Source organism: Aulostomus chinensis, chromosome 2 (assembly GCF_037954235.1).
Source record: "Aulostomus chinensis isolate RoL2024-O1b breed Wild chromosome 2, RoL_Achi_v1.0, whole genome shotgun sequence".
Lineage (NCBI taxonomy): Eukaryota > Metazoa > Chordata > Actinopteri > Syngnathiformes > Aulostomidae > Aulostomus > Aulostomus chinensis.
Genome location: NC_141321.1, coordinates 25,892,292 through 25,919,312, shown reverse-complemented (window position 1 = coordinate 25,919,312; position 27,021 = coordinate 25,892,292). Strand labels below are relative to the sequence as shown.

At 42.3% G+C, this 27,021-nt stretch overlaps 1 protein-coding gene across 4 annotated transcripts; it reads left to right on the top strand.

The window, feature by feature from the left end:
- Nucleotides 1-11,298: 11,298 nt before the first annotated feature.
- Nucleotides 11,299-16,250, top strand: isl2b (ISL LIM homeobox 2b). Of its 4 annotated transcripts, none has more exons than XM_086187462.1 (6): nucleotides 11,299-11,452; nucleotides 11,820-12,009; nucleotides 12,388-12,650; nucleotides 13,456-13,739; nucleotides 14,258-14,425; nucleotides 14,789-16,250. In XM_086187462.1, the coding sequence occupies exons 1-6, from the start codon at nucleotides 11,395-11,397 to the stop codon at nucleotides 14,903-14,905; spliced, it is 1,080 nt and encodes a 359-aa protein (XP_086043588.1). In that variant the 5' UTR covers nucleotides 11,299-11,394; the 3' UTR covers nucleotides 14,906-16,250. The 4 variants fall into 4 exon arrangements, with proteins under 4 accessions (XP_086043588.1, XP_086043570.1, XP_086043580.1 ...); XM_086187444.1 differs by having other exon boundaries at nucleotides 13,456-13,751; XM_086187454.1 differs by having other exon boundaries at nucleotides 13,453-13,739.
- Nucleotides 16,251-27,021: the final 10,771 nt, after the last annotated feature.

Below are 27,021 nucleotides of genomic sequence, written 5' to 3'. Positions count from 1 at the left end.
ATTAAGCTGCCAAAATAAGTGTTTTAAATTTGGGGAATTATTACTAAATTTACAGAACATTTATTCACTGACAATAGAGGGAGCACATATGAGGACATGACAACCAGCTGTGGTAGAGAGGAGAGGTTCAGCAGGAGTTCAAGTGGGTTCGTTGTGGACTCTGATGAAGCATTTCTGTCCACAGGTCTGACTTCTATCAGCTCCTCTTTTCTGTAAACTGCAATTTAATTTCATCTCCCACCAAGTGCAGCATGTATTTAAGTTAAAGAAGTGTAACCTCGCTCTTTTATGGGAGGCAGAAACGTGTGGCACCCAAAGAAGGAAGATATCGAAGTCATTTAAATTATGAATTGAGAGGTTTAGACAAGAATTGTGTCGTAACTACTGCAAACTACTACTGGGATGTGTATTGGTGCAATATTTTTTTTATATTTCTTATTTAAAACCATATGGATTCAGGAGTGCTTAGGCAGATACTGGATATTCTGGTGTATGAGTTAAACACACCCATCTCATAATGGAACACTTAGTAATTGCTTAATGTTTCAAATCGTCCTTCACCTCAGGAGGAGTTTTAAAAGAAAGAACAGATTAAGATGTAAAAAAAGAAAAAAAAGATCTTATTTAAAAACTAGCAGCTTCAGCTGAATAAAGTATCTGCATGTTGTCATGCTCACTGTTTCCAGGTTTACACTAAAACCAACATCAGTGGAGTGTCTGAAAAAAGCTTCTCGTTTTGAACGTCAACATACAATTTTTTTAACGCTTCACAATAATTCAGCAATTCAATTTCTTTTTAGTTTGCCTAAAGTAAAAGCAAATGAACAAATGTTCACAAAGCAAACGTGTCACCGTCAACATTTGAAGTAAAAACAGACAAATGTTCTAATAATACTTTGTCATGATCTTCAGCTGCAATGTAAGAGACCACTTTGATAATCTGGATCTGCAAACAACTGAGCCCATCACATCAATCTAGTTTACCAAAACAACGATGCCTATCGCATGCCATGGAGCAAGTGAATAAATAATGATCTGCTTGGTTCCTGACACTCACAAAGGAATGCTGTCAAATGAAGGTGCCAGGCAGCGTCGGCTAGCCTCTATGTGTCACGCCCGCCTCAGTATTCATGTCTAAGTGGAGACTCTGCACCTCTAATGTGATCCCCTTCCAGCTCAACCAGCCATGTAACAGGGGCGATAGCTCACGGGCTTCAACTTCTCGCTCCTCCCCGAGCAACGCACTCACACATGAAGCCTGTTTGTGTTTTTGTACGTGTGGGAATCTTTTGCTAATAAGCACAACATGTGATGTCACACACCTCCACTGATGTCTGAAGGATGCGGGGAATGAACGTGTCTTAATTATTCATGTGAACCCAATTTGTCAATATGTATCACCTGACCTGAGGTAAGAGTTAAATTTTGACAGGCAGAGACACGAAGCAGGCTTTCGCCAGAACTGTTAAGAAGTAAATTGCTTTTGGGACATCTCTGATGAATCAAGAGGTACCGTCGCTGTCACACTCACAAGAAGCTAAGTGAATTAAAAGTGACCATTAGACGCTTAATAATTGAAATGTTTTAATAATGGCACAGAGGGAGTCACTTTAACTGCATTAACATTACATGATCATTGTTTTCATTCTCATTAACAGGGAAACTGATGGGCACCGAGATAAAATCAGACCTTCAAACTCAGCTCAAGATACGACTTCATTCTTTACAATATTACGAAGCAAATTATTTGAAAAACTGTGCTATCACAATACTTCACAATCGCTTACTAATATGACAAAACCTTACCTATGACAAAAGCTTACCAAATTTAGTGCGTTATGATTTCCTGACTTCTTTCCTGTTATCCACATAAAAATAAAACACACACACACACACACACACACACACACACACACACACATACACACACCATACTAATGGCATTGCAGAATAACAATTCTGGATTTATTTTATTTCAAAAGTCTGATTTTGTCTCCAAAAACATTTAACATAATATTACTTTCATCACTGTCGCTCCAGGAATGGTGACCCCAACCACCCTGTTGGAAAACACGTTTGCAGCTGAATCGAAATCATATTTTGTTGTTTTGATGTTGTCATTTTAACCGCAACTTCACTTCTTATTTTACACGATGTCTTAAAAGCGCCGTGTCACACCGGGTCCAGCGTTGATGAACGAGTGGCGTGCTGGGTCATCCTAAAGCAGCCATGCAATACTAATGATGTCACTCTCATTTGACTCTCTAGTAAAACAGTTTGTGATAATACAACAGATACGGGGCCTGTTTGAAATTCCCCTTGTGTTACCTTAAGCCCAGTAAATTCGTTTCCAGCAGAGCAAACACACGTTCATATTCTGAATGTAATACTTTCATCCCATTATAGCATGAGATTTCTTTTCAACTGCATGGAAGGGGTTTAGAACACAGTTGTGTGGGACTAAACAGCTGGGCATACGTTAGGAGGAGGGGGGCGGCGGGGTCAATCTCATTGAGAACAAATAGATGTGAGGAGTGTGACTGCTTTACTGCTGTGGTCTGACAGATTCAGAACACGTCTCACACAGGACACTCTTCAGAGGAGCTCTGAAGCCTGAGAAAAATACAAATAAATTATACATCATTCTTTAAAAAGCTTCTCAGGTTCTCTTTTTCAGACATACCTCTTAAGTGCACAGGATCCAGAAGTTCGCTTAGTGGAAGAAATCCACTCAGGAGACTGTTGTCATGGCAACAGAAGTGTCTCCCCCCCCCCCCCCCCCCCAAGCTTTTATATAAAGCAGTTTTTTTTTCCTGGTTCTCCTCCCTCAGATACTTGCTGGGCTAAAAGTGGGTCAACAACAGAAAAAAAAGACAGCTAAAAACAAGACCTACTGAGTGACCAACCTGAATCACATCAGTCCTCGTGAGACATGATAGTAATTATAAAATCATTTAAATAAAAAAAATAATCAATCAATCAAAAAAACCAAATGTTTCAAATTCCTCATTTATAAATATTCAGGTCAGCAACAACAACAACAAAAATCATATACTAATCAATGACTAATTCCTGAAAATACCTGAGTCTGATTTGTCAAATACAGGAGATGGAGAGAGAGGGGGGGGGATAGAGAGAGAGAGAGAGGGATAGAGAGAGGGAGGAGGGGGAGAGAGAGAGAGAGAGAGAGAGGGATAGAGAGAGGGAGGAGGGGGAGAGAGAGAGAGAGAGAGAGACAAGACAGAAATGAAAATGCAGATAGTTTCTCTTGTTGCTCCAGCATATGTTAGAAGCAATCAGGAGAGAAAGAATGGTGGTGAGTCATTTGATAAACATGAGGACACAGCCAACGTCGTCCTGCGGGAGTTGCACGGGACACTACATTACTCCGTGCTCTGAATACCACAATCTACAGAACATCAGAATTAAATCAGAAATCCAACGTGTGCGCACGTAGTTATGCATGGCTTGCTACACGAGGAGTAAATCAGCAAACATTTGGAGTAAAGAGCACAATTCTTCTGGGAATTCCTCGGCCACAGATTCAACGTTTTTCAAAAATCTCCCAAAGATGATGCACATATTCATATTCAGTGTTTGCTTATGCATGAATGAATAATAAAAATCCTGACTACACATTTACTGTAACTTACATGTTTGTACAATAACATAGTTTGAATGGATGGAAGAACATTCTGAGTCACTGATGAATGAATACACACCTACAACCTAATTTATTTATACTTTATTCAAAATGTAAACAAATAATCCCTGTTTTCTCAGCGGTTGTGAATGGTTGAATGCAACCCCCCCCCCCCCCCAAAAAAAAACCCTAACCACAACAACAAAAACAACGTAATTTAAACATAAAATTGAGAGCTTATGCTAGAGGAAAACACAGCATGAATATTCATGAGGCAGAATCCAACGTACAGTGGCGGTTAACTGTAACATGGTGTTCACAGTCACTTCTGTTTCATTTCCTTTATTTTCGGTTCAGTTTGATCTGACGCTGCATTGCTCCTGCAGGTTTTTTGACTGCAGTGCACTGGAAACAGAGGAACCACACACACGTACCAAATTACGTCAATTACCATGCGAGGCAGCATCCAGCTCATCAGTAACTAGAGGTCCACTATCTTGATCAACCACACCCGACCCTATTGATGGAGGAGGTGGGGATCGAGCCAGCAACCCTCCAACAATGACCCCTCCTCTTCCTGCACCATGCAATGTCTTCTAAAAAATCTAATTGCGTTCATAAAAATGAATCTCACAAGATATTCAAGAATAAATGAGTCCGCAGCTGACGTCATTAACAAGCAGCAACACTAAAAACTCTCTATTATGTGTCTGCTTGATGGACAAAGTCTGTATTTTTGCAGCTGTCAAACTGAGGAGAGGAATGGTGGTATATTGCTCCATATGATCAAGTCCTAAAATCCCACGCAGCCTATGGATTGCTGACCAGTCTGCGGTGCCTCTGGCCTCCGGACGGGCCTTCCTGAAGCCCTCAACTTACTTTGACTTGCTTCACTCGGCTAAATCACAATCACTGTCCTGGCCAGAGCTCAGGGTGTCTGCCAGCGGGTGCTGGGGCCCTGCAACATTTCCATCTGTCCTCTGGAGAGTCGCACATCAATTGCTCTCAGCTAAATGCACTCACATATGAATATTTCAGTACAATTTAATGTTTCAGCTACAGCCCCTGAGGAGCAGAGCATCAATTTGTGAACACAGTTCTCCTGGAGTTAAAAGCCAGGCCAGATAATACAGTATGAAAGGCACTGTCAATCTAGGGGGCCTTTTTTCACTTGCGAGACAGAAAAAAAGGAAAAAGAAAAGCACTTTTGCTTTGCCTTCAGTATCCAGCTGCATACAAACAGCTTTTCAAAGATTCCTCTGGAAACAGCTGAATGAGGCAGCAGGCAGCCTTTGCCTTAAAAAGACCAGAATGGCCGGTTGATTTGCCAAGCTTGGCCAGTTTTCCCAAAGCTCTGGCTGTTAGCCATTTGGTCCGCACATGTTTCCTCACACAGCTGGTGGAGGGAGCAGGTCAGGGAGTCGTGCATCTGCTGTCTTGTTAATAAAATACCCCAAAGTAATGCTGAAACCTCTTCCTTCACACAGCAAAGCTTCCCTCAGGTGTGAGAACATGAGTGCTTTACAAAACATGCAGATTGTGAGACAACTGAGTTAATCAGGTGGTCAGGAAGCGGAGGAGCACGCGACAGCAGACGGAGTCCTGGACTTCTGTACTCATTCTCATCCAACAGCTTTGGTCTGCAGAGGGGCATCACTCATGAGATGTTGCTCTGCCCATAATCGTTTTACACACACACACACACACACACACACACAAAAATAACGACAGTAAGCGCACATTAATAACAGTTATTAGATGCTTAGCGAGCGCTCGAAAAGCATTACTTAAGCATAATGTGCCAGTTATAGAGGCTTCTTGTGACACTCATTGTCAAGTGTATCTCTTAAATACCCCCCAACCCCACCCCCTAAAGCTAATGATTGCAACATGCATTAGATAACATTTAACTAAGTTTTAACTAATTAGTTATGTACTTTTACTGTAAAGTGCTACCACAAATTCTGCCCACATAAATACAATTAATGCATTCATGTTGTTTTGCCCATAAAAAAAAAGACTGTATGGCACATTTGAACAATTGCATTAAGATGGATAAAACAGCAGCGAGGAGATGCTGGAGTCTTGTGTGCATTTCACAATTTTAGAAAGTGCTGCTGTTGTTTTGACAGAGATAATCAAACACAAATATATCCGTGAATGACAGTTAACACGGATGCCCTCTCCTTCAACAGTAACAGGACAGGTTCTTTGCAGAGCAAAGTTTTGATTACGTGGCGAGGCGTCACCCCCTAAACGACAGAGTTGTTGTGACTGATCCAAACAGTGACACAGCTTCTTGTTCAAGCTACTGATAAGCAACAGTCCTGCTGCTCTGAGAACAGCTGATGCTAAAATACAAGATGTGCATTTGTAAAATAAAACAGGTGTCTGACAGTTACACTAACAAGGTAGTAATGGCACAGGTTCCTCAGCCTGACAATGGAGAGATGCCCGCAGGCACCAATCAAAAATTAATACTAATTATCATGTGAATACTGCATTAACTCTGAGGAACTATGAATTATAAATCTGCAACATGGTTCCCCTCTCAGAATGGCCTTGTTTGCATGAGGATGTGATTTTGTTTCCCATTGAGTTGTTTTTAAAGCTGCCACTAAAATAAATAACTGTACAAAATCATACCATCCCTGATATATAAAAACATTTCACTTCATACTTGACCTCTCATGTTTATACTATATGATTTGAGGAGCTATCTCTTTACATATTTCAACATCTTATACTCTGAGTGCTTGTATTAATTTCAGTTTTGGCTGACGCCGGACCAAAGAGTGGACTCACAGCACTTAAAGCTAACTCAGCGCTGATTCTGGTAAATCATTTAGAGCTTGAAACCATCCATTAACTACATTTCACTATGTTCAAGTCTTTCTCAAATATGTTTATTGATAGTGTGGATCCTAATTGTCTAAATTAACTTATTTAAACATTTCAGTTAAAATGGTTAAATAATAGATGGCATAGTGCACAACATTTAGGAATCCTTTTAGATAGAGTTGTAGTATTCAGGAACTACACACACACACACGCACGCACGCACACACACACACACACACACACACACACACACACACATGCTATGATGCTATGATGGTGACATGATTCACTTGTCTTGAACCTTATGCAGCACATCATTGATGTTTATTTGATTTTCAGAATCAAAGTAAACTTTTCAGCCCCACAGAAGAAGGAAAACTATGGAATGATACAAGCAGAGGAGAGGCTGCTGAGAGGGTTGCAACTACTGATGATTTTAAATGATTATTTCAAATGACCCTTAATCAAGGCTTAAAAGCTGTACATAGTTTGGCACATGATGTGGTCCTGAATTAATAATTATTCAAGGACTAAACGAGGTTCATCCGGAGTGCTTTATAGCAGCAGTTCCTCCTGTAGGTGCAGCAAAAAAATGCAGTCCCCCTCACAAACCCTGGCCAACGTGACAGTGCGCAAAGCATCACTGCAGCACCGAGATCCCCCAAAGCTCCCTCAGTTTAATCACAGCAGGCCAGCTAATAAACAGGCTTTCTGGTTAATGCTTCTATTGCCTTGTTTTTAGTGTCAAAAAACAGGTTCCAACAGATATAAACAAACTGGCCAAATTTCAACCAAACTGAGCCGGGGGACTTGGCAGGAAGGGCCACTGTAAATTACTTATAGATCTGACAATAGAGGCAAAGTGCCATTGAACTCTAAAACATTCAAGAGAAAACATGTCACTCTAAAGTTCCGTAATGCAGCCCTGGAAAGCCCTCCTGGATTCCATTTGGCTCTTGCCAAAGTTTAAGTGGATGATTTCAGTCACACATATATATTTCATGAGGTTAATGGTCCCCATCAAACTGTGATTAGAGATTCTTCTGGGAGGCTTTTATGTCAGAGTGACAGCTAGGACGTCTGTCCAGCAGTCATTAACAGGTCACAAACAACAATGCTGCATCTGATGGTCCCTGTCTCTGTAAATCAACTGACCGTTGACCTGAAGGTAGCGGCCAAACAGTTTGACCAGTTATTCAGTGCATTACAATATGAACATATAGGAAATATGCCTGCTCTGCCTATAATAATGATCAGATGATCATAATAAAAGCTTCTGACTCATCACCGAGGAAACACAAAGACCTTGAGTGTAGCCTCAGAGAACATTGATTAAATGGTCGCCAACAGTTTGTGCCAATCCTCTTTCCAGTTTTGTTTCCGCTCATTTATCACAGCAGCAACCAGACTCACGTGTCTTGGGATGTGACCTCAGTTAAGTCTTAACCGGAGCCGCGTACAGTCTAGCAGAAACTCTCGGGAGGAGATACTAGAAAGGGAACCACAACATTTTTTGGCTCTGAAAGCTACAAAGTGACAGTGACGGAGAAGATTTAGGTGACAGGGATGGCGGTGACGAGCTCTCTCGGGGCAGTGAAAAGGTCACCAGACAACACACTAACAGAGGTAACACGGAGCCCAGGGTTGGAAGAAAAATCTGTGCTACAAATTTTTGCTAAACCCCAAACCACTCCTTTTTTGTGTGTGTGTGTGTGTGTGTGTGTGTGGGGGGGGGGGATAAGACATTAAAGAGGTTTGACTATGACACTCAATGAAATACAGAAATAGCTGCAGCATAATTTGATGCGAGTGAGTCAGCCAGCAGAATTTATCACTTGCTGAATCTGCTGGTATGCAATTGTTCCAATACTAAAACCCAGTAAAGCCTGGTAGAGCAATAAAGATCAATCAGCCTCAGTCGATATGAGCTGGATTAAAATACCTAGATTTTGTTTAATGCATCCTAATTCAATTTAAATACCATTAGATATGTGAGCTGACAGTACCACTGAACAATCACAAAACAAAAAATGAGGTCACTTAAATGCATTAGAACATTGAGATAAAATACTTAAGGATGCAAAATCCAATATGAATTACACTGATCTGATTTTTATGCATGCCTAAGCATCTCACATAAATGCATCAGAATTATCTAGAAATTCTATTCTAAGAGTAAGTCTGGTTTAACTAAATATATGTGATGTTTAAGCTGTGGCGGGACAGTTATGAATGATCGGTATTTGTTTGGCATTTATTTTTCTGAGCAACAGATTCGATTTGCAGGGCAGAGAGGCAGGAATATTCAATCTTCTCCTGAATAATAATTATATAGTGTGACAGGATGCATAATATAACAATAAAATGGGTTTGCTTTATATGTCATATCAGTGTAATCGAAGTGAGAGAAGCAAAAGCAGTCAGATTACCCATTTTATGAGTAAAGAGCCCTCCCACACATACAGACACACAGAAGTACTCTATTATGTACTATAATGTGTGTGACATGTTTCTTGCTTAAAACTAAATATATAATTACCACATTAAAAGTCTCAAAATGTCCCCCACTCCTTCTCCCTCATTTAAAATTTCAGATCACATTAATATATAAAGATTTTCATTTCCCAGCACTTCACGATAAGGACAGTTCTCACCGTCCGTGACACTGGACGCCTCAGATATACTTGTATGAATACTGGGGGAGGATCAGCTTCCAAAATGTTTGTGATGTCACACAGCGTGCTCGTAGGCCCTCCTCTTAAACCAGAAAACTAAAACTGACGCTTTCATCAATGAATGTGAAAACGGCCTCCTAGCGTCGAACTCTGCGCGTACGTCATTCCTCAGAGTGAAGACCAAACCTTGGCTGTAGGAAACCACAATAGAAACTTTTTTTTAAAAACAGTTTTTGACAAAAACAAGAAGCTTTAATGTTATTATAAATTCAGCGTCTTCCTCCATTAAAACAGCAGCTAAAACATACAAAGTAAGGCCTTAGTATCACTCCCGTGTTGCTGTTACCTTTGTGGCCACAACCTTGTTCAGAAGAAATTAAGAACTGCCAGAAATGTGAAGGTTGAACTCAATCAGCCTCTGAGGAAGAGTTTTGATGTCATCATAAAAAAACAACAAAAAAACAAGACAATAGTTGCAGCATTTAAGGCTGAGTTTAGTTTTTAGGATCTCGTTGGCTGGGTATAAACCAGCATTAACTCAGTGATTTGACCTGTTAGAGGCGGTGTTACAAGTCAAGTATAGTCAGTTTTATTTGTACAGCACCAAATCACAACAAAAGTTAACCCATGACACTTCACAAGTAGAGCAGGTCCAGTACCACACTCCTTCAGTGAATTTACACCCAACTATTCTCCATCAGCAAGCACATCCTGCAACAGCGGCAACGAAAGCCTTCCTTTTAACAGGCAGGAACGTCGAGCAGATCCAGGCTCAATGGGGACGGCCCTCTGCTTTGACCGGTTGAGGGGAAAGGGAGCAAGAGGGCGGGGCAGAGATAAAGAGAGGGAGAAAGAGGAGAGACTGATGGTCAGACGGGGACGTGAGAAGGTGGTGCTACAGGTGGCAGCTTGAGCCTCTTTAGGTCTGTTGCCTCCTCCGGCAGCACCCAGGACCTGGGATGTGGGGAGCCCGAAGGCTCCGGAGAAGAAGAAGTTAGTAACACATGAGTGTGATTTATATATGACACAAGTAGGAGGACAGAGAGGAGGAGAGAGAAGCCCAGTGCACCATGGGAAATCCCCCGGCAGGCTAAGCCTACAGCAACTATAAGCCTGATCAAAACCATTCCACCACACAACTCTGACAACACTTGAACCTCCGTCGTCAGCCAGCCACCCACTCTGAGAGGGGAACTGCTATCATAACACTCAAAATAGATTTGTTCAGTAAAAAAAATATGTCCATCAACACAGCTGTCAAAAATATTATTTCACTTTCAGTGTCTTGGAAGGAAGCAAATAATCTAAAAGACTCCATGTACCAGCACGCTGACAGGAGCCCTCCTAAGTCCTGATCTGATGCATGCAGCCATGTTGGTCGACAACTTCATCTTAGTGTTGCTGAAGCAAAATGAACACATGAACATGCAGGAGGCCCATGAACGTGGGGCCCTTGGTTCCTCTCTAGCGTGACATGTAGTTCTAGTCTGTCTCCAGTAGATGGCCTTCTCACATAGATGAGCAACGCTGGCGGGACAGTGCAGTCCTGGCCAGCGCAGTCCTGGCCAGCGTCCCGCTGTATTTTACGCCTCCACACTAAATAACAGCCAGAACTGATCGTTTTGGAGAACAAACAAAGAGCACTCATCTTTGTTGTTCTACTTTTTTCAATCGTGCAAACCAAACTCCTCAGTTTTGGCAAGAATTTGGGGAAAATAAAACATTAAAAAAAAAAACCCGCAATGAAACGTGAGGTTTTGATTTCTTCCAACACTTTTCCAGCAGTATAAACACAGCAACAAATCCCACATTTCCTGAGTGAACACGTGCAGGAGCGTTTCTGTTTAATGCAGCATTTTTAAAGTTTTCATTTTGTTCTTGTGTGACCGAGTGGCATCATTGACCGAGGGTATCACATGGCTTAATCAATGTGTGTGTGTGTGTGTGTGTATGTGAAATACAAATAACTTTATCGAAATCAAAGAAACACAATATTCGTCTTTATTAAGGGCCTGCGCGAGATTTATCCCCTCACAGGTTGAGAGGATGCAGCGGGGCGATTGGAGAGTCCGGTTTTGACGTCATGACGTCAGATGAGAAGCGTGTGGGACCCTGCAGCCTCATTGCCCCCCTCCAGTCCGGAGAGACACAAGTTGTCAAGGAGGCAGCCGAAGGGCCGGTCATCTCTTCCTCATCTTTTCTGCACCTACATTCGATCCCCTTCATCCTTCCTGTATGGTGGATATTATTTTCAGCTCTTCTTTCTTGGGTGATATGGGGGATCATTCCAAAAGTAAGTCAGCCAAAGTGTTCGGACTAATTTTGTGACCGTCGCAGCGCCAGCATGCTTTACAAGATACACTCAGCAGAGCGCCGATAACTTTATTTTCTAAATAAGGTGTCGCCTACTTATTCAGCGGCTGCGCTTTTGAAATGGAGACGGTTCCGTGGTTTGCAGTAGCAACAGTCTCCATCGCTTGCATAACATCAAGGAATGTCCAGACAGGAAAAAGAGGAGCTCGCTGCAGAACTGAGACATAGTGTCTGGACTTAAAAAAAAAAAAAAAAAAGGATATTAAAATCAAGAAAAGGTGCTGCACTCGTTTGTGTTTGTGGCTTCATTTGACTTTGTGGTTAAAATGTTATTTGTGTCTTTGCAGAGAAGCCAGGATTCGCCATGTGTGTCGGATGTGGAAGTCAGATCCATGACCAGTACATACTGAGAGTCTCTCCCGACCTGGAGTGGCATGCAGCCTGCCTCAAGTGTGCAGAGTGCAGCCAGTACCTGGACGAGACCTGCACTTGCTTCGTCCGGGACGGAAAAACCTATTGCAAGAGAGATTATGTAAGGTAGGCATTTGGAGATATTACCTGTAGAGGCTGGGGGGTCATCGGTAGGCTGGGGGTTAAAGTTGACTTGTAAAATAAAGGAAATTAAGCAAAATACAACTGTAGAATTTCCATTCATTTGGGAGCGTAGCTTGGGACAAATGTAAACAGTAGGAATAAAAGCGAAACGCACAAAAAACAGAATAACGACTTTATGAGAAGTTCTGCTATTACGTCTCCATAAAAGGAAATAAATTCTAAATTTAAAAAAGTGCAACTGCATGAAAACACCCCAGCCCACATCCCACTCTTAGATGTGTTTGTCTCAGATGAATCGTTCATTTAAGATTTTTAACTCACACACAATTTTTTTCCCCATTTTCTTTTTCTTTTTACCAGATTGTTTGGAATAAAATGCGCAAAATGCAATTTGGGATTCAGCAGCAGCGATCTGGTGATGAGAGCCCGGGATAACGTGTACCACATCGAGTGTTTTCGGTGCTCAGTGTGTAGCAGGCAACTCCTGCCGGGAGACGAGTTCTCTCTGCGGGAAGACGAGCTGCTTTGCCGGGCGGACCACAGCCTGCTGCTGGAGAGAGGCTCCGCCGGGAGCCCCATCAGCCCCGGACACATCCACTCCAACAGACCGCTGCACATGGCAGGTCAGACTATTATTATTATGATTACTAGAAATATAATTATCAATATTTTTTAACTTTAGTTTGGTAAAAAGCGTGAGTATAATGTTTAAATTGGCCTGTCCAACCAAGTTTAAATGTGTGTGTGTGTGTGTGTGTGTGTGTGTGTGTAGCCTTTCTTTGAGCCAATTTCATAATTAATCGCATTAGCAGGAACCTGTTCTGTTGTCATTATCGGAATAATCTGGTATTTAAGTCACGGCTCTCTGTGTGTGTGTGTGTGTGTGTGTGTGTGTGTGTGTGTGTGTGTGGGAGCTGTCACCCTGAAGGCTCCTGCCAACAATTCAAACAAAGCAAAGATGTGAATTATTTTCAGCAACTTCTTCCTTCATTTAGCCAGCAGGCCTCTGATCATTCCATGTGCTGGACTTCCTCCTGTACTTCCTACTTTACCGTAATGAACTCATAACAGGTTATAAGGCCACACACTAAAAAAAAAAAAAAACATAAACCAAACCCAAACTTTTGTTTTTGCTGTTCATGTCCCTACTTTAAACTCAGTAAAATATCTAATTTTAGACGAAAAATGTTTGAAATTTTACTGTCTAAGGGTGAGTTTTCCTGAACTCAACATTGGGGCTGTTGTGCATTTATTTAGTATAAAAAACGATCACGTCCGGCTCAGTGATTGATAATCTCTATGATTAAACAGCCCGACATTAAACTGACAACAAAAATAAAAAAAAAAAATGGGAAGACTGCAGCAGCACACTCCGGGGGCTCCATACTGTGTTCGTGACGGCCCTCTCCATCCCTCCGCCCTCAGCAGACCCGGTCACAGTGCGACAGGCCCCGCATCGGAACCACGTCCACAAACAGTCGGAGAAGACGACGCGGGTCCGGACGGTGCTGAACGAGAAGCAGCTGCACACGTTGCGGACCTGCTACAACGCAAACCCGAGGCCCGACGCGCTGATGAAGGAGCAGCTGGTGGAAATGACCGGCCTGAGTCCCCGAGTGATCCGGGTCTGGTTCCAGAACAAGCGCTGCAAAGACAAGAAGAAATCCCTCCTCATCAAGCAGCTCCAGCAGCAGCAGCACAGTGATAAGACTGTAAGCATCTTCGTAAGTTTGAGCTCGATTTCTTTCAACTTCTTCACTTATACAGGCCCGAGTCATTGTTGCACATGTAGGACCAGAGCGAATGCAGATGTCACATATATGATTATTGTTTAAATATGTGGAAAAAAAATCAAGCCTTTTGAGTTCGGGGATGGTTTGAAATTCAAAAATGAAGAATCCTGGTTTACACTGGCGTCTTTGGAAGGCTCTCTCTCCTCTGTGTCGCCTCTATTCTAACCCTCCAGCAGGATGAATCCATGCTTCACCCTTCTGGAGGTTATTACTCTTATTCTAACTTGAATTCAGTGAATAATGATTCAGCTGCCTTGCCTTGAGCTGTTTGTCCTGAAACAAACATCCTCTGTATCCAGGCTTGATCAGCAAGTAATCTCTTTTACTCCACACTAGATTAGATAATTTACTGCCAGTCTTACCTGTATTTCTCAGTAGTTTTGCAGACAGATAAATATACTATTTGCTGCCCCCTCCCCCCCCCCTCCTCCTGACAGAATCTGCAGGGCCTTACAGGAACGCCTCTTGTAGCTGGAAGTCCTATCCGACATGAGAGCACAGTGCAGGGGAACCCAGTGGAAGTACAGACCTACCAGCCTCCATGGAAGGCCCTGAGTGAGTTCGCCCTGCAGAGTGACCTGGACCAGCCAGCCTTCCAACAACTGGTGGGTCTATCTATCTATCTATCTATCTATCTATCTATCTATCTATCTATCTATCTATCTATCTATCTATCTATCCATTTATCTATCTATCTATGAATGTGTGCTGCTTTTTGTCTGTGCCTTTTGGGGCTCTAAGAAACTCTGATGAGCATTTTTCAAGTTTTCTGGCCATTTCATAGACTAAAAGATTGATTTATTAATTGTGAATACATTCAGGGAGATTGTTCCATGATGAAAATAGCAGTTAGTTTCACACACTTCCTGCAGATGCACCCCAGCTCCTGTTTTCCCAGCTGTGTTGCAGCGACCTGTTTTTTTTTTTTTCTAATTCTATAATCGAACGCTTTGTCATCGATCTTTCAGGTATCTTTCTCCGAATCGGGCTCTCTCGGGAACTCCTCGGGGAGCGACGTGACCTCTTTATCCTCCCAGTTACCGGACACCCCCAACAGTATGGTACCAAGCCCAGTGGAGACGTGAAACGGGGCCCTAAGACCTTGTCGGTCCCTTCCCCTGCAAGAACAATTGCAGCATGATCCCGGTCCCCTGCATGTGACCAGCTCATCACATCGCCCACAATCCGGAGAGGAGAGAGTTTTTATTTCCCTGCCGTGGAGATGGTTGATCAGAGAACCAATCGATTGACTCCGACTTTCTGGAGATTTCTAAGAAGAACAAATGTTGCATGACTTGATATGGAGAAAGAAGATGTATAGAGGACCTCTCGGTGGATATACTACAAGAAACCAACCGGAACCATTTCCAAACAGACGGACATCCTTCGATATCATTGTGATCATATTGTGTCTTGTTTCTTCAACATGAGAATTTTTTGATACATTTATTGCGTTGTCGAGTCCAGTTGACTCTTTGTCTTAAGATCAGAGCATGAGAATCTGCAATCTATTCGTGTTGTAAAATACTTACAGGCAGGCTGTTTGAGCTTCTCGAACAAAAAGTAAATTATTGTTATATTATTTATTGTTAGGAGAGCGATTCGTAAAGGGATTAAACAATAAAAAAAGCTGACTACAGAACGTGTCTCGATGACCAGTCTTTCTGCAGGAATAGCCATTTAGACAGTAATCGCTCCGCCTTTGCAGAATTCTTTATTTCAGAGCTGGATTCTGTTATTGAAGGTCCAGCATCGAGCAGAGACGGAAGGATTCCTCTCGGCACAAAAATAAATGCTGCTTTGTTCAGGTCATAATTAAAAATACAAAAATGCGACGCCACAGCAAGGAGCCTAATTTCTAATTAGGGAAGCATGTAACTTGTGTATTTTAAAACTAGTAAAACAAATGTGGACTGTCAGCTGCGCACTGAATGCTGTTATTCCTGTCCAGCCTAAATCACGCCGGCCTGCCTGGGCTGAAGCCGGGAGGCGCTCGTCCTATCGTCGCCTCCATCTGCGGCGTTTTCTCCTCCCGATAATGTGGCAGGAATCGGACGGTGGTCATTTACTGTCTTTGGGGCAAAAAACAAAACAAAACCCAAACTGCTGTAGATTGCGCTCAGTCCAGTTTCTCTGGTTGAGTCACAAGCCGGTCTAGACAGCGCGCAGGGATCGGCGACCTCTTATCTTCTTCTGGCATCACCTGGAAGCGATACACTGACTGAAGCCACAACAAACTAACTATCCCCCTCCCCAATAGATAGACACACACACACACACACACACACACACACACACACACACACACACACACACACCCTCCCCTAAGCGCTTCGTAAGTGAAAGGAGCCAAGAGCAGAGAGCTAAGGCAGGGTCACTTCTCTACGGTTTATTTTCCTTTCGTGAATTGCGTTTTGCGCACGGGTCAGCCGGGAGGACAGCGAGTGCCCCCCCCCCCCCCAAAAAAAAAAAAAAAAAAAGAGCAGGACAGCACCGAGGTCACTTTGGAAATGTTTTATTTTACAGCGTTTGCTCACGTGACTGACGCAAACGACATTACGATGTAGTGAAATATGCTCTTTAAAAAAAAAAGAAGTGAAAAGCTCGACTTGAACTTGCGCAGCTTTACTGGTTTTGAGGAACTTCAAACAAAAAGGCAGATGTGTGAAATGAGTGATATTTCTGAAGACAGAGGGTGGGGGGGGGGGCATCCTGGCGCACAGACAATGTTTACTGTATTAAAACAAAGTGCAATCATTTACCAATTGTTTTTTTTCCTCCTTTTTTTTGAATGCACGTCTTTTTGTAATACTGTGGAGTCCGTTATTTTGGGGGAAAAATGTTCCCGAATGTAATCGGTAGATTGAATAACAGAAGATAGATAATAGATTTGTAATTGAGCCATTTGAAATGAGATAGAGAAGCAATGCAGGTAGATTAAGATGGCGGAGATAACGGCGGGATAACAATGGTGTTTACGGACAAGAATGCGGGCTTATTAGCGCTCCTGTGGCACAGGAGTCACTGTGTTTCCACTTCGGTGTATTTCTCGTGTGTTTTAGTTTAATTCCCCTCAATCTTAAAGTCAGGTTTTAAGCCAAAATGGGAATTAATTTGCCAAATTAACAGCGTTTGACCAGGTAGAACCAACGATTTCAACATGTGGCTTTTGAAATGGCGACAAATAAGATGTTTTATATATATACGCATATATGTGAATATACATACGCATATATATGCGTATATATATTTATGTATATATTTATACAACGGCTCCTAAACAAAATATATCCAAATTCATTAAAAAAAAAAATAAAAACACAAAACTGTGTTCAAACGCAAGATTTAACCCGCAAATAAACTTAACAATTATTTTATTATTTTCTATTTTGAGCTTTCCTGATGGGCGTTTCCCCTCATTGTACACACGCGCGCAGAAACACACACACACACACACACACACACACACACACACACACACACACATCTCAGAGCTCAGGTCTTACTGTGCTGCATCACTGGTACGGAAGCCCGGATGGCAAGATCAGTAAATGCTAAGCTAACTTTATTTCCCTGCACCCGGGACGCTGCACGGGTTCACATCTCCTTCTGCTGATGCTGAACTCTGAACTTTGTCAGTCCTGCCGCTCTGAAAACCTCCGCATGTGTCAAGTTGCCCTGAATGCAACTGGACGCTGTGAGAGGAAATGACACCGTATCATTAATGATTAAGAAGAGGACCCCATTTAAAGGTGTGATGTAATTCTCTAATTGATAGAGGGTGTCAGTAATTAGATCAGCCGGCGTGCCTGCGAGGAGGCCAGCGCCGCCCACCGCGACCAGCCTCCACACACACACACACACACACACGGTGACTGAAGACTGACAGACACACACAGCTGAAGCCAGCACACACCGATCAGGCCGGATCCTTCAATCCATGTGGACACGTTTAGTCTACAATCATCGGTCTAGTGAGCTGGTCAATAATCAAAGACACCAGGGAATCCTCCTTAAACTCGGGTTTTCACGGAGACGAAGTAAAACAAGTCAGTGAACACTTGGACGAGCGAAAAAGGAATAAACTGACTGACTTCGGCTTCATTTTCCATCCGTTTGTCGGAATTTAAAAAGCAGTATAACAAGGACCATGACCACCAGTTCTATTCATTTTTTCTGTTTGAGCAATTAATCTGAATTATACAATTCATCACGTATTATTATTGTTATTGTTATTATTGTTATTATTATTATCATTAAACGCGCACATTCCGGAGCTGAATTTTCAAGTGAACAAATATCTAATTGTACTCTGACATCAGAACTGCTATAAAAATAAGCATCAAATTGAGAGCTAACAACATTGTGGCCCGTGACCATTTTATCCCTTCAAATCGACTCAATGTAACAAACACAGCACACGAAATAAATAATGTTAATTTCATTTTCAGAGGTAATTCTCAAGTGGTTGGAGGACACACAGTTGTAAGACAATTTTTTTTAAATGAGTTTTTCCTGTAAAATAATGACATGGCAACATTTATCCACGACCTACTCATTGTTGAAGAGGAGGAGTGGAACCATGTGGGCTTGACTTCATGATCAGTTATCATCCACCACCACACAACAGTCAGGAATTAGCTCAGTTCACCGTTTTATTCTTTTTCTTTAAAGGCTTTGAAAAGGATCTCTTAAGCTCGAATCACTAGACACCCAACATAAACATGCACCAGTGTCCTAATACCTTTCATGAGTCTGATGGCTTTGCTGTTTACTCACAGGATGCAAAGCCAGCTTGGCCCTGAATACACATTTATGTATTTTTTTTTCATGTGAATGCAGATTTCTATAAGTTTAAGCATTCTGAGGAAAAGCAGCGTTAAAGTGTAAGAAAAACCTCAGGTAATGGAATCTTGTTTCGGTAGAAATCAACAAGACAAACAGAAACCCTCAGAAAAACAAGAGGGGGACCACAAGTAAATAAAAAAGCGTTTGGCTTGTGGAGCCACAGCGGCCCAGAAGCAGGCTGCCACGCTCTGATGCTCCATCTGGGGTTGAGTATGAATCAAACTACAATTAAACTGAGAAGAAAAATCTAAAAAAAAGTGATCACGGAGGAAATCTGACCTATAGCAAATTTAAATCTATGAATATTTCTTTCCAAATCCAATGACAAATTTGAATGATTTTATATCAAAGATGCGTCTGACCAGGAGAAAATTTGCCTTTTAAACTAATAATTCTCTCTTTTATGTCATGCTTTGTATCACTCCTAAGGGCTGGTTGAAGCATGCCTGGGAAAACGTGCATCCATCCTTTCACGAGAGGACGCGTTTCATCAGACCAAAATATCCACGAAGACATCACAGCGATATATGTTTTTGCAGAAATTTGCCTGCGAGCGTCATCTTGTCACATTCAAAGAAAGACTATTGAATTAACGTTTCTGACAAACACTGAGTATGAATGTGTGTGTGTTTCATGTGAAGTCTCTGTGAAAGTTTTGACAGTCTGGTCCGCCGTGACCCCGGTCCTCCAGCGGGGGCCACCAGCAGAGGAACCGCTGGGACAAACTTAAAGCTCCGACCTCTCCGGGGAATCATCCTGACAGGGTGACTTAATGCAGAGACTGAAGTGGGAGCTTTTTTTTTTTTTTTCTTCTGCTAAACTAAAGCGAGAAAGAGGGAGGGAGGTGGTGGGAGGGGGGGGGCGGCGTCGCACAGGAGTGGAGAAACCACAACGACTGGACTTTGACTCTCAATAGCTCATGTAACATTAAATCATGCAAAATGACACGATGCTAAAGAACAAAAAAACTATCTGTGGGATTGAGCCTCCGCGTGCTTCCCCACCTGGGAGAGCCTTTGAACTACAAAAAGAGAGAGTCCACATAAAACAGGATGTACCAAAATCACAGCTTTTTCATCCCATATAATCCACACAATGCAGCCAAACAGAGCTTTGACTCCTGAGTCAATATCATTAATTGTGTTTGCACTCTGTTTTCTCTGTGTCCTGTCAGGTGTTTTTAGTGGGAAATTTAAGGACCAATTTATCTTAGATGGGTAATGGCCAATTTAGCATCTGGTGACAAGAATTTAATCATCTGTGCTCTTACAGTGATAATGAAAGGGCAGTGTCAACATCCACGCCGAATACCGGGCTTCTTGTATCGATCTTGGGGAATGAATACTGCTTTTATGGTAAACTGCCACGATGAGTAAAAATTATCCTTTAAACTTTAGAGAGGAGTGAAGCCAACAAGGGAGAAGGAGGTTTTAGAAAGCTGCATTAAAACAATTATTGATTAAACATGATTTGATCAAGAAATGCATTGATATTCTGCGTTTCGTTTTTAGTATATTTATATATCTCAGAGGATAAAGATGACTAGTCAGTGGATATATCTGTATAAAAATAATCACAATATAGTGATATATATTTGGTTTGTATATTATGGGAGGGAAAAAAAATGTATCAAAGCGTGCACTTCCTACTCCTTTTTGCGCATTTAAACGAGTTTGTTTGGGTTTTCCTGTTATTTCTTTTTTTTGGTTCAGTACATGTTCAAAATAAATTTCTATTAATGTTTTGTATTTAAATTTCCGTCCAGATTTACACACCTTAAAACCACCATCACAACCCAAATACCAACCAAATTCCAACTCCAATTTTTGCAATTCATCTGCACTTTAGGTGAACCTGCGAGGAGGAAATGACCACAGTGGCAGCTCGCCTGCAGCGTTACACCGCAGCAGCTCTGCACAGAAGACTATGTTGCTCTCTCGTGTCAGTGTGTGTGGACGTGTGTGTTTTTCACCTGGAACACACACAGAGAGCTACAATCAGCGTCTCTGGTCCCGCTGCTGAGACAGTGTCAGAGCTCCGTAAATCACACCGCCCCACCCACACATAAATCTACTGCAAAAACAACACACCAACACCCATTAGGAGGAGAGAGCAAGGTTGGAGCCGCCCCACTCGACAATGACTCACTGTAAAACACAATGAGGCTTCACCTGTACTTGCCTCCCCCTCTGACAGGACTAAACTGTCATTAGCTGAGCGAGGAAGACAAACATGTGTCAACGGGACCAAACAATGATGAGGAACTTATGATTACAATTGAGAAGATGGCACCAAAAGGTTTGCAGGGAGACACGCTGGCGTTCCCCAGGGTCAAATCAGTGTCAGTTCAGGAGTTCAAGACTGTTTTCAGGAAGTCTTTGTTTTTTAGATTTAGTGCTAAAGTTCAATTAACCCTGTGACTCGTGAGATAGGATGGAACAGAGACAAACTTTAATGACAGCGTGCAGAGCAGAAACGGAGATGTAAATACCAATGATATATTGCTCCTGTGAAATGAAAACGCTGTAACTCACAGCGGCGATCTTTTCTCAAGGTAAGAGAAATCACCTCTGCTTTGTGTTCACGGTGGTTATTGTTTGACGGGGCAGGCTGTCAGTGGTGATACCATGTCTGTGCATCCGTATTTACTGGAGATATCTGTTTTCATATGTTAAATGGGAAAGTATGACATCCAATATTTAGTGCCACAACAACAACGGTTTAAAACCACACACACGCACACACACTCTGTGACTATAGCTGAAGAAAACACTAAGGACACGAGAGATTGACAGCAATGGCCCATCTAGATAAAAAAAGGAAACATTCAAAAAATGCAGAATAAGAGGGCAAAAAAAGGGGAGGGGGAGGTCTGTGCCTGCCTACTGCAGTGATCCCCTCATCTCAAGTCATTCCTGCCACTTTAAGAAATGAAGCAATATCATTAATGGAGGCCTCCGAGGGCTGACATCTTGCTCCAATTCACCAGTCCCCGTCCATCACACCATTATGGTGGGCCCAGCAGTATTAAAATCCAATCACTCCACTGGCTAGTTTGATTAAGGAGGGCAACCACACAAAGAGGGGCTCTGACCCATTGTTGCCTCTGCCAGGGAGTCCCAAGAGGCCGGAGCAGGTTTATGGTCCCAGGCAACATCCAGCCAGGGCCTGGTCACTGTAGCTGCTCGGGAGTAATCCACTTTAAATCTCCAGCGCTGAATGTTTTTTGGGATATTTCTCACCAAGATGGTTTATCCCCACAATCGTTAGACTTGTAGGATAAAAGCAATTAGCTCGTTTACAAAGGAAAGGTAGAGTGTACGCTCCCAAAAGATGTTTGGGAGCATGAAGGTTTTTGCCCTACAAGCCTTCTTGGAGCATGATTGTCATGGGTCAGGCTGATCCTGTACATGTCGTATAGGGCTGAATGTACGGCCGGCTTTTAGTTTACATGTCAAACATCTACTGCTGCAACCAAACAATTCTGCGAAGCTGGACAGTCTCATTAAGCAGACCACCTCGCGTTATCCTCTGAATGCTGTTCTTTGTCTTGCAGTACACAGCTGGGGTGGGGTGGGGGTGTGTGTGTGGGCATACGTCTGTCCTCAAACATTAGTCGTGTTTCCATCTAAATGTTAATGTTGCAAAAAAATCATTGTGAATAAGCAACACAATAAATATTTTCATCTTGGATGGCGGTATAGGCGACGTTACACATGGCTGAGAGTAAAAGAAGCAGCCGATGTCTTGGCTGTCTGCTGAGGTCTACTGGCAAAAAAATGGACGGATGAGGAATAACTGGATAATTTGGATGAGTTGTAATTTTTCTTTTGTTCCAGCTAGTTTGGCCATGCTGTCTGAAGACAGAACCAAAGTTTGTGAATATCTGGGAAGACGACGTAGCGGAAACAGTTAGTCGGCTTATTTTGGGGAAAAAAGTTTTCCTTTCCCATCTGAGCATTTAGTCTTTTTTGAAAAATGCAAAATAACCCTCCAGCACCAAAACTTTTCAACAAAATTGAGTAAGGTTTTTTTTTTTTTTTTAATTTATTGCTATCATTTTCCATGAAAATGTTCCTCAAAATACTGAAGTGGTCTGTGGAAGCTGGCACTCACACCGGACAGGAAGGAGATGTCTGAGCTTTGGTTTAAAAGGTGCTCAGTTTGTGGTGGTGTGTCATTATTTCAGTTAATTATGTTCAGACTTTCACAGTTTTTGAAGAGAAATGAGAGAAGAGAAACCGTGAGTGGTGTGTGTGTGTGTGTGTGTGTGTGTGTGTGTGTGTGTGTGTGTGTGTGTTGCATTTAGTGGCAGCTGGTTAGTGTTCCTGTTAATTCTATTTGTGTTATTGTTGATAAAGTTGCATTCTCACTGATGAGCGGTGTACGGGACGTGTGAGTCAAACTGAGAATTCACCTTCCTGGTGTTTCTTTCACCACGAACTCACCAAAATACATAAATACAAACATCACACTTTCCAGAATAATACAAAAAAACCTGCTTGTTATTGTTTAACTGGCTCTTTTTTGTCGTTTCAGTGTCTTGTCTCAAAGCTGCATCAACCGCAGTCATTTCAGGGACAAGCACCTCTAGTTCCACTCACTTGCTCCTAAATCTCAGGCTACCGCTGCCCTACAGAAGGGGGGTCACGTCGGTCAGTTTGTGTCTGGGAAAAAAACCCAGCAGCATCACAGGTATAGACCCCCGAGGGCAAAGCCGAAAGCAAATTAAAACCAGAAGACTAGGGTGAGCTTCCTCGACCACAGTGACATAAATTATCAGGATTTACAAGATTTTTAAAACACTTTTAACAATACTCCCCTTTTAATGTGCTCTCTGTTTAATAATGCACTTTAGGTTTTAAGAGCATGATAAACAAACCAATAATTCACGTTTTTATCATCTGAGGGTGAAGCCCTTCAGGACCACGTTCTACAGCAGCGTTCAAAGGAGCCTCGAACAGATCAAATGAAGGGCTGTCGTGTGATGTTTTGGCCCACAGCTGAGATGTAACCGGTTAGCTCTTTGCTCTCTGGAGGATAAAGCACATTGAGGTTCATCTTCCCAAGAACTGGGCAACATTTAAAAGGGACACTGATACTGAAAAAGGGATAAACAGAAGATTTCATAACAAAGGTTATTGGTCTGTGTCATGGGATGGAGCAGGACGAGTCTTGCTCATGTGGATGGCACACGTCTATCCAACAGAGGAGGATGTTGCAAGTCCTTCATGTAGCAGAAGGTATCGCATTTGTTGAGATTTTTAATAGATGATAAATAATGTTAGCAAATAGAGAACTAGTAAGTCAGATGAAATATTAAATTTCGTGTGCCTCCATTGCTCTTTTACACACCCGTGTGTGTGTGTGTGTGTGTGTGTGTGTGTGTGTGTGGCTGTGACGTGTGTCAGTTGGAGCTCTGGGAAATCTCACAGTAGCAACTGGCTGAGTGTTCAGTGTGTGAAGCTTCACAGAAGAAGGCAATGATTCTCCTGGCTGCCAAGATACATAAAGAGAACTTTGCAAGAGACGTGTTTCATAAATCTTGAAACAATTAAATTCAAAGAGTATTAATCTTTCAGTAGCCAATGAATGTTAGAGTGAGTAAAAAAAAAAGACTAATGTGTGAGAAATGTTTTCCTGTGGGAGGTGAGGCACCATTGTCATAAAGGTAAGAATTCAGAGGAAGCATGCTGGAAGACAACTGACGTCTGTGTTTGAGCGAGGACGTGGAACTGGTTACACACACGCGCGCGCACACACACATGCGCGCGCACGCGCACACACACAGAAGACACACACACACAGAGGTTTAGACACACTAACACACATAGTCCAACCCACTACCAGCCACCACAAATCACTGGTCCATCTCATATAATCCTCCACTAGCCAGTGCCGCAGCATTAAACATCCAAACAAATTGTCCTTCATCAAGCGCCGCTGCTGGAAAAGACATTTAAAAAGGAGGTGGCCATGCAGGGCAACAGGGTTGGATGTGAGAAACAAGATGATATTGTCAGCGTGCAGGAAACAACTGTGAGAGCGATTGAAAGGACAGAAGAAGCTCTGAGGTGTAGATTGAAAAGACTATTTGGTCGCTCCTGCATGCGTCATCTCATGTTGTCTCCAGTTATTTAGAGGTCAGTTCTTCAGATTAATGCAGAAAGACAGTGATGCTACCATATTGCTTACATTTCTGTTGGCTCGTGTTACCTGGTCAACAGGATAGTTCTGAAGTAGCATTTAGTGTCAAAGATATTTGATGCGGTGAAAATAAGGAACTGGATTTGCATGCCATCAACCAAAGCAGAAATGTATGATTGATGTTGAAGTATTAGCATATCTGTGTCTTACTGTAAACATCATCTTTTCATGGGAGGATGAAAAACTCAACCCCGCTTAGAGGTTTTTACAGCTTTATCAGAAAATCCAATATGGTTATGAATGTTTTTTTATCATAAGCGTGAAGGCAGAATTCTCCTGTTTATGTGAAAATAGGCTCATTATCAGGGTTGCATATGTTTTTCCATTAGGAAGCAGCTTCTGCAAAAAAAACTACTTTTATAGCACAATGCATAGATGATGTTCTTGTAAAGCTGCATTAAAATAGACCCTCAGCATGCCGCTTTAACTAGAGTTCAACTGTCTAGACACCTTGAACCTCATTTATATTGAGCTGACGCAGGGCAACGGACACCTCAACAAATATCAGGCTTGCAAGATGGCAGGGAACACACACACACACACACACACACACACACACACACACACACACACACACACACAGTAGATCTTCAACTCCTTCTCCCAGCTGTAAGTGGGCATGGTCAGGTTTCTGATAAGAATGAGGGCATGCGGTTGTATCTGGGAGATCTGAGAGATGCCGAAGGCTCTTGTGTAAAGGAAGCTTCAGTAAGGACTTATCTTTACAGTTTCCTATACCATCTACTGACAGATCCTGAGACTGTGTAAATTCCTTCACCCCCTGAAATGACTCCTGGCAGACAATGAGACGAGACTTTGTGTACTGATGTGTACTATAACACAGAGAACAGAGGAGATTTTACAAGTTATATGGGACACAAAGACAAACAGTAGTTTCACGTGTTGCAAATTGTAACAGTCCTTGAAGTAAACCAATGAAGCATGCCGCCTTGTATTTGCTGGAAAAACCACAAAAATCCCAAACAAGACCTCAATACGTCAAAGATTTGATGATCGTTGTTGAAAAGCCTATTTAAATTGTGAAGAGGGGAGTGTTCAAATCCATGCTTGAAAAATTCCCAGCGGATGATTCAACACGTGAGGAACACCAGGGGTGAAACACGGCCCAATGTTATCATAGAAAAGACGGAGGATAAGTCACTCCTGAGAAGGCTTTTGTACTATTGGGAAGAGTTATTTATATCTGAAGAGCAGGGGGCATTTATCATCCAGGGTAGTGGTTCCCCTTCAAAGTTCTCCATTTTATGACGTGCATTATTTCTCGTGCACACACACATAAACAAAGCCAGGACTGCCGGCACTGAATCAGCAGACTGTGTCACCGTGTGGCCCCTGGGTCAGGCTAGCTTTCTTGTGCCGCCAGTGCTTACATTAGCATGTGAAAGGCTAAAGCTGTTCTAAATATTCCCTCTAAACATTTATCCTGCCCGAAGCCCCACGTGGAAAAATTCCAGGCACCAGGATGATTCTAGGGTGCAACGAGAGGATCTGAGCCGTTAATAGAATGATAAACCACCAAACAAGATGATGAAATAAATATTTAACTGATAAGTGAAAAATCAGGAAGAAAAATCTAACTTTACTTTGGGAAAGAAAACGGGATTTTTCAAATAAAGAATAAAGTCTGTCATTGTCCTGCAGTTGGCATTTGACTTCCACACTTGTTATTTTCAAACTGCCTTCCAAGACAACCTTCATCAGCCCACTTGAGCCTGGCCATAATGTGGCAGGCAGGAAGGCACCAGGAGTCTGTGTTTACACTGGAAGTGCCTGAAAATGAATTTCCCCACACTAGTCTCATTTGTCTTATCAGTCTGTAAATGTGTTGCCTCGATGATGGAAGGACACGTGTAAGATTTTTGTTAATTTTATGCGCCACATTGCCTTTGTGCCTCTTTATGCACAGGAGTTGCAGCCAGAGGTGAAGAAACAGCAGAGAGCAACAGCCAAGTTTAGCTGCTGCGCTGCTGTACATTTTTAAATTAGCAGATTGCAGGGGTGCATGGGGGTGGCGGGGGTGAACCACGCTGGAACATATAAATATTCAAAAGGCACATGTTGTATTCCCAGTCTGGTCATTCTGTTAACTTTTCCACACTGCGAGCTGAATCATCTGTCATTCACC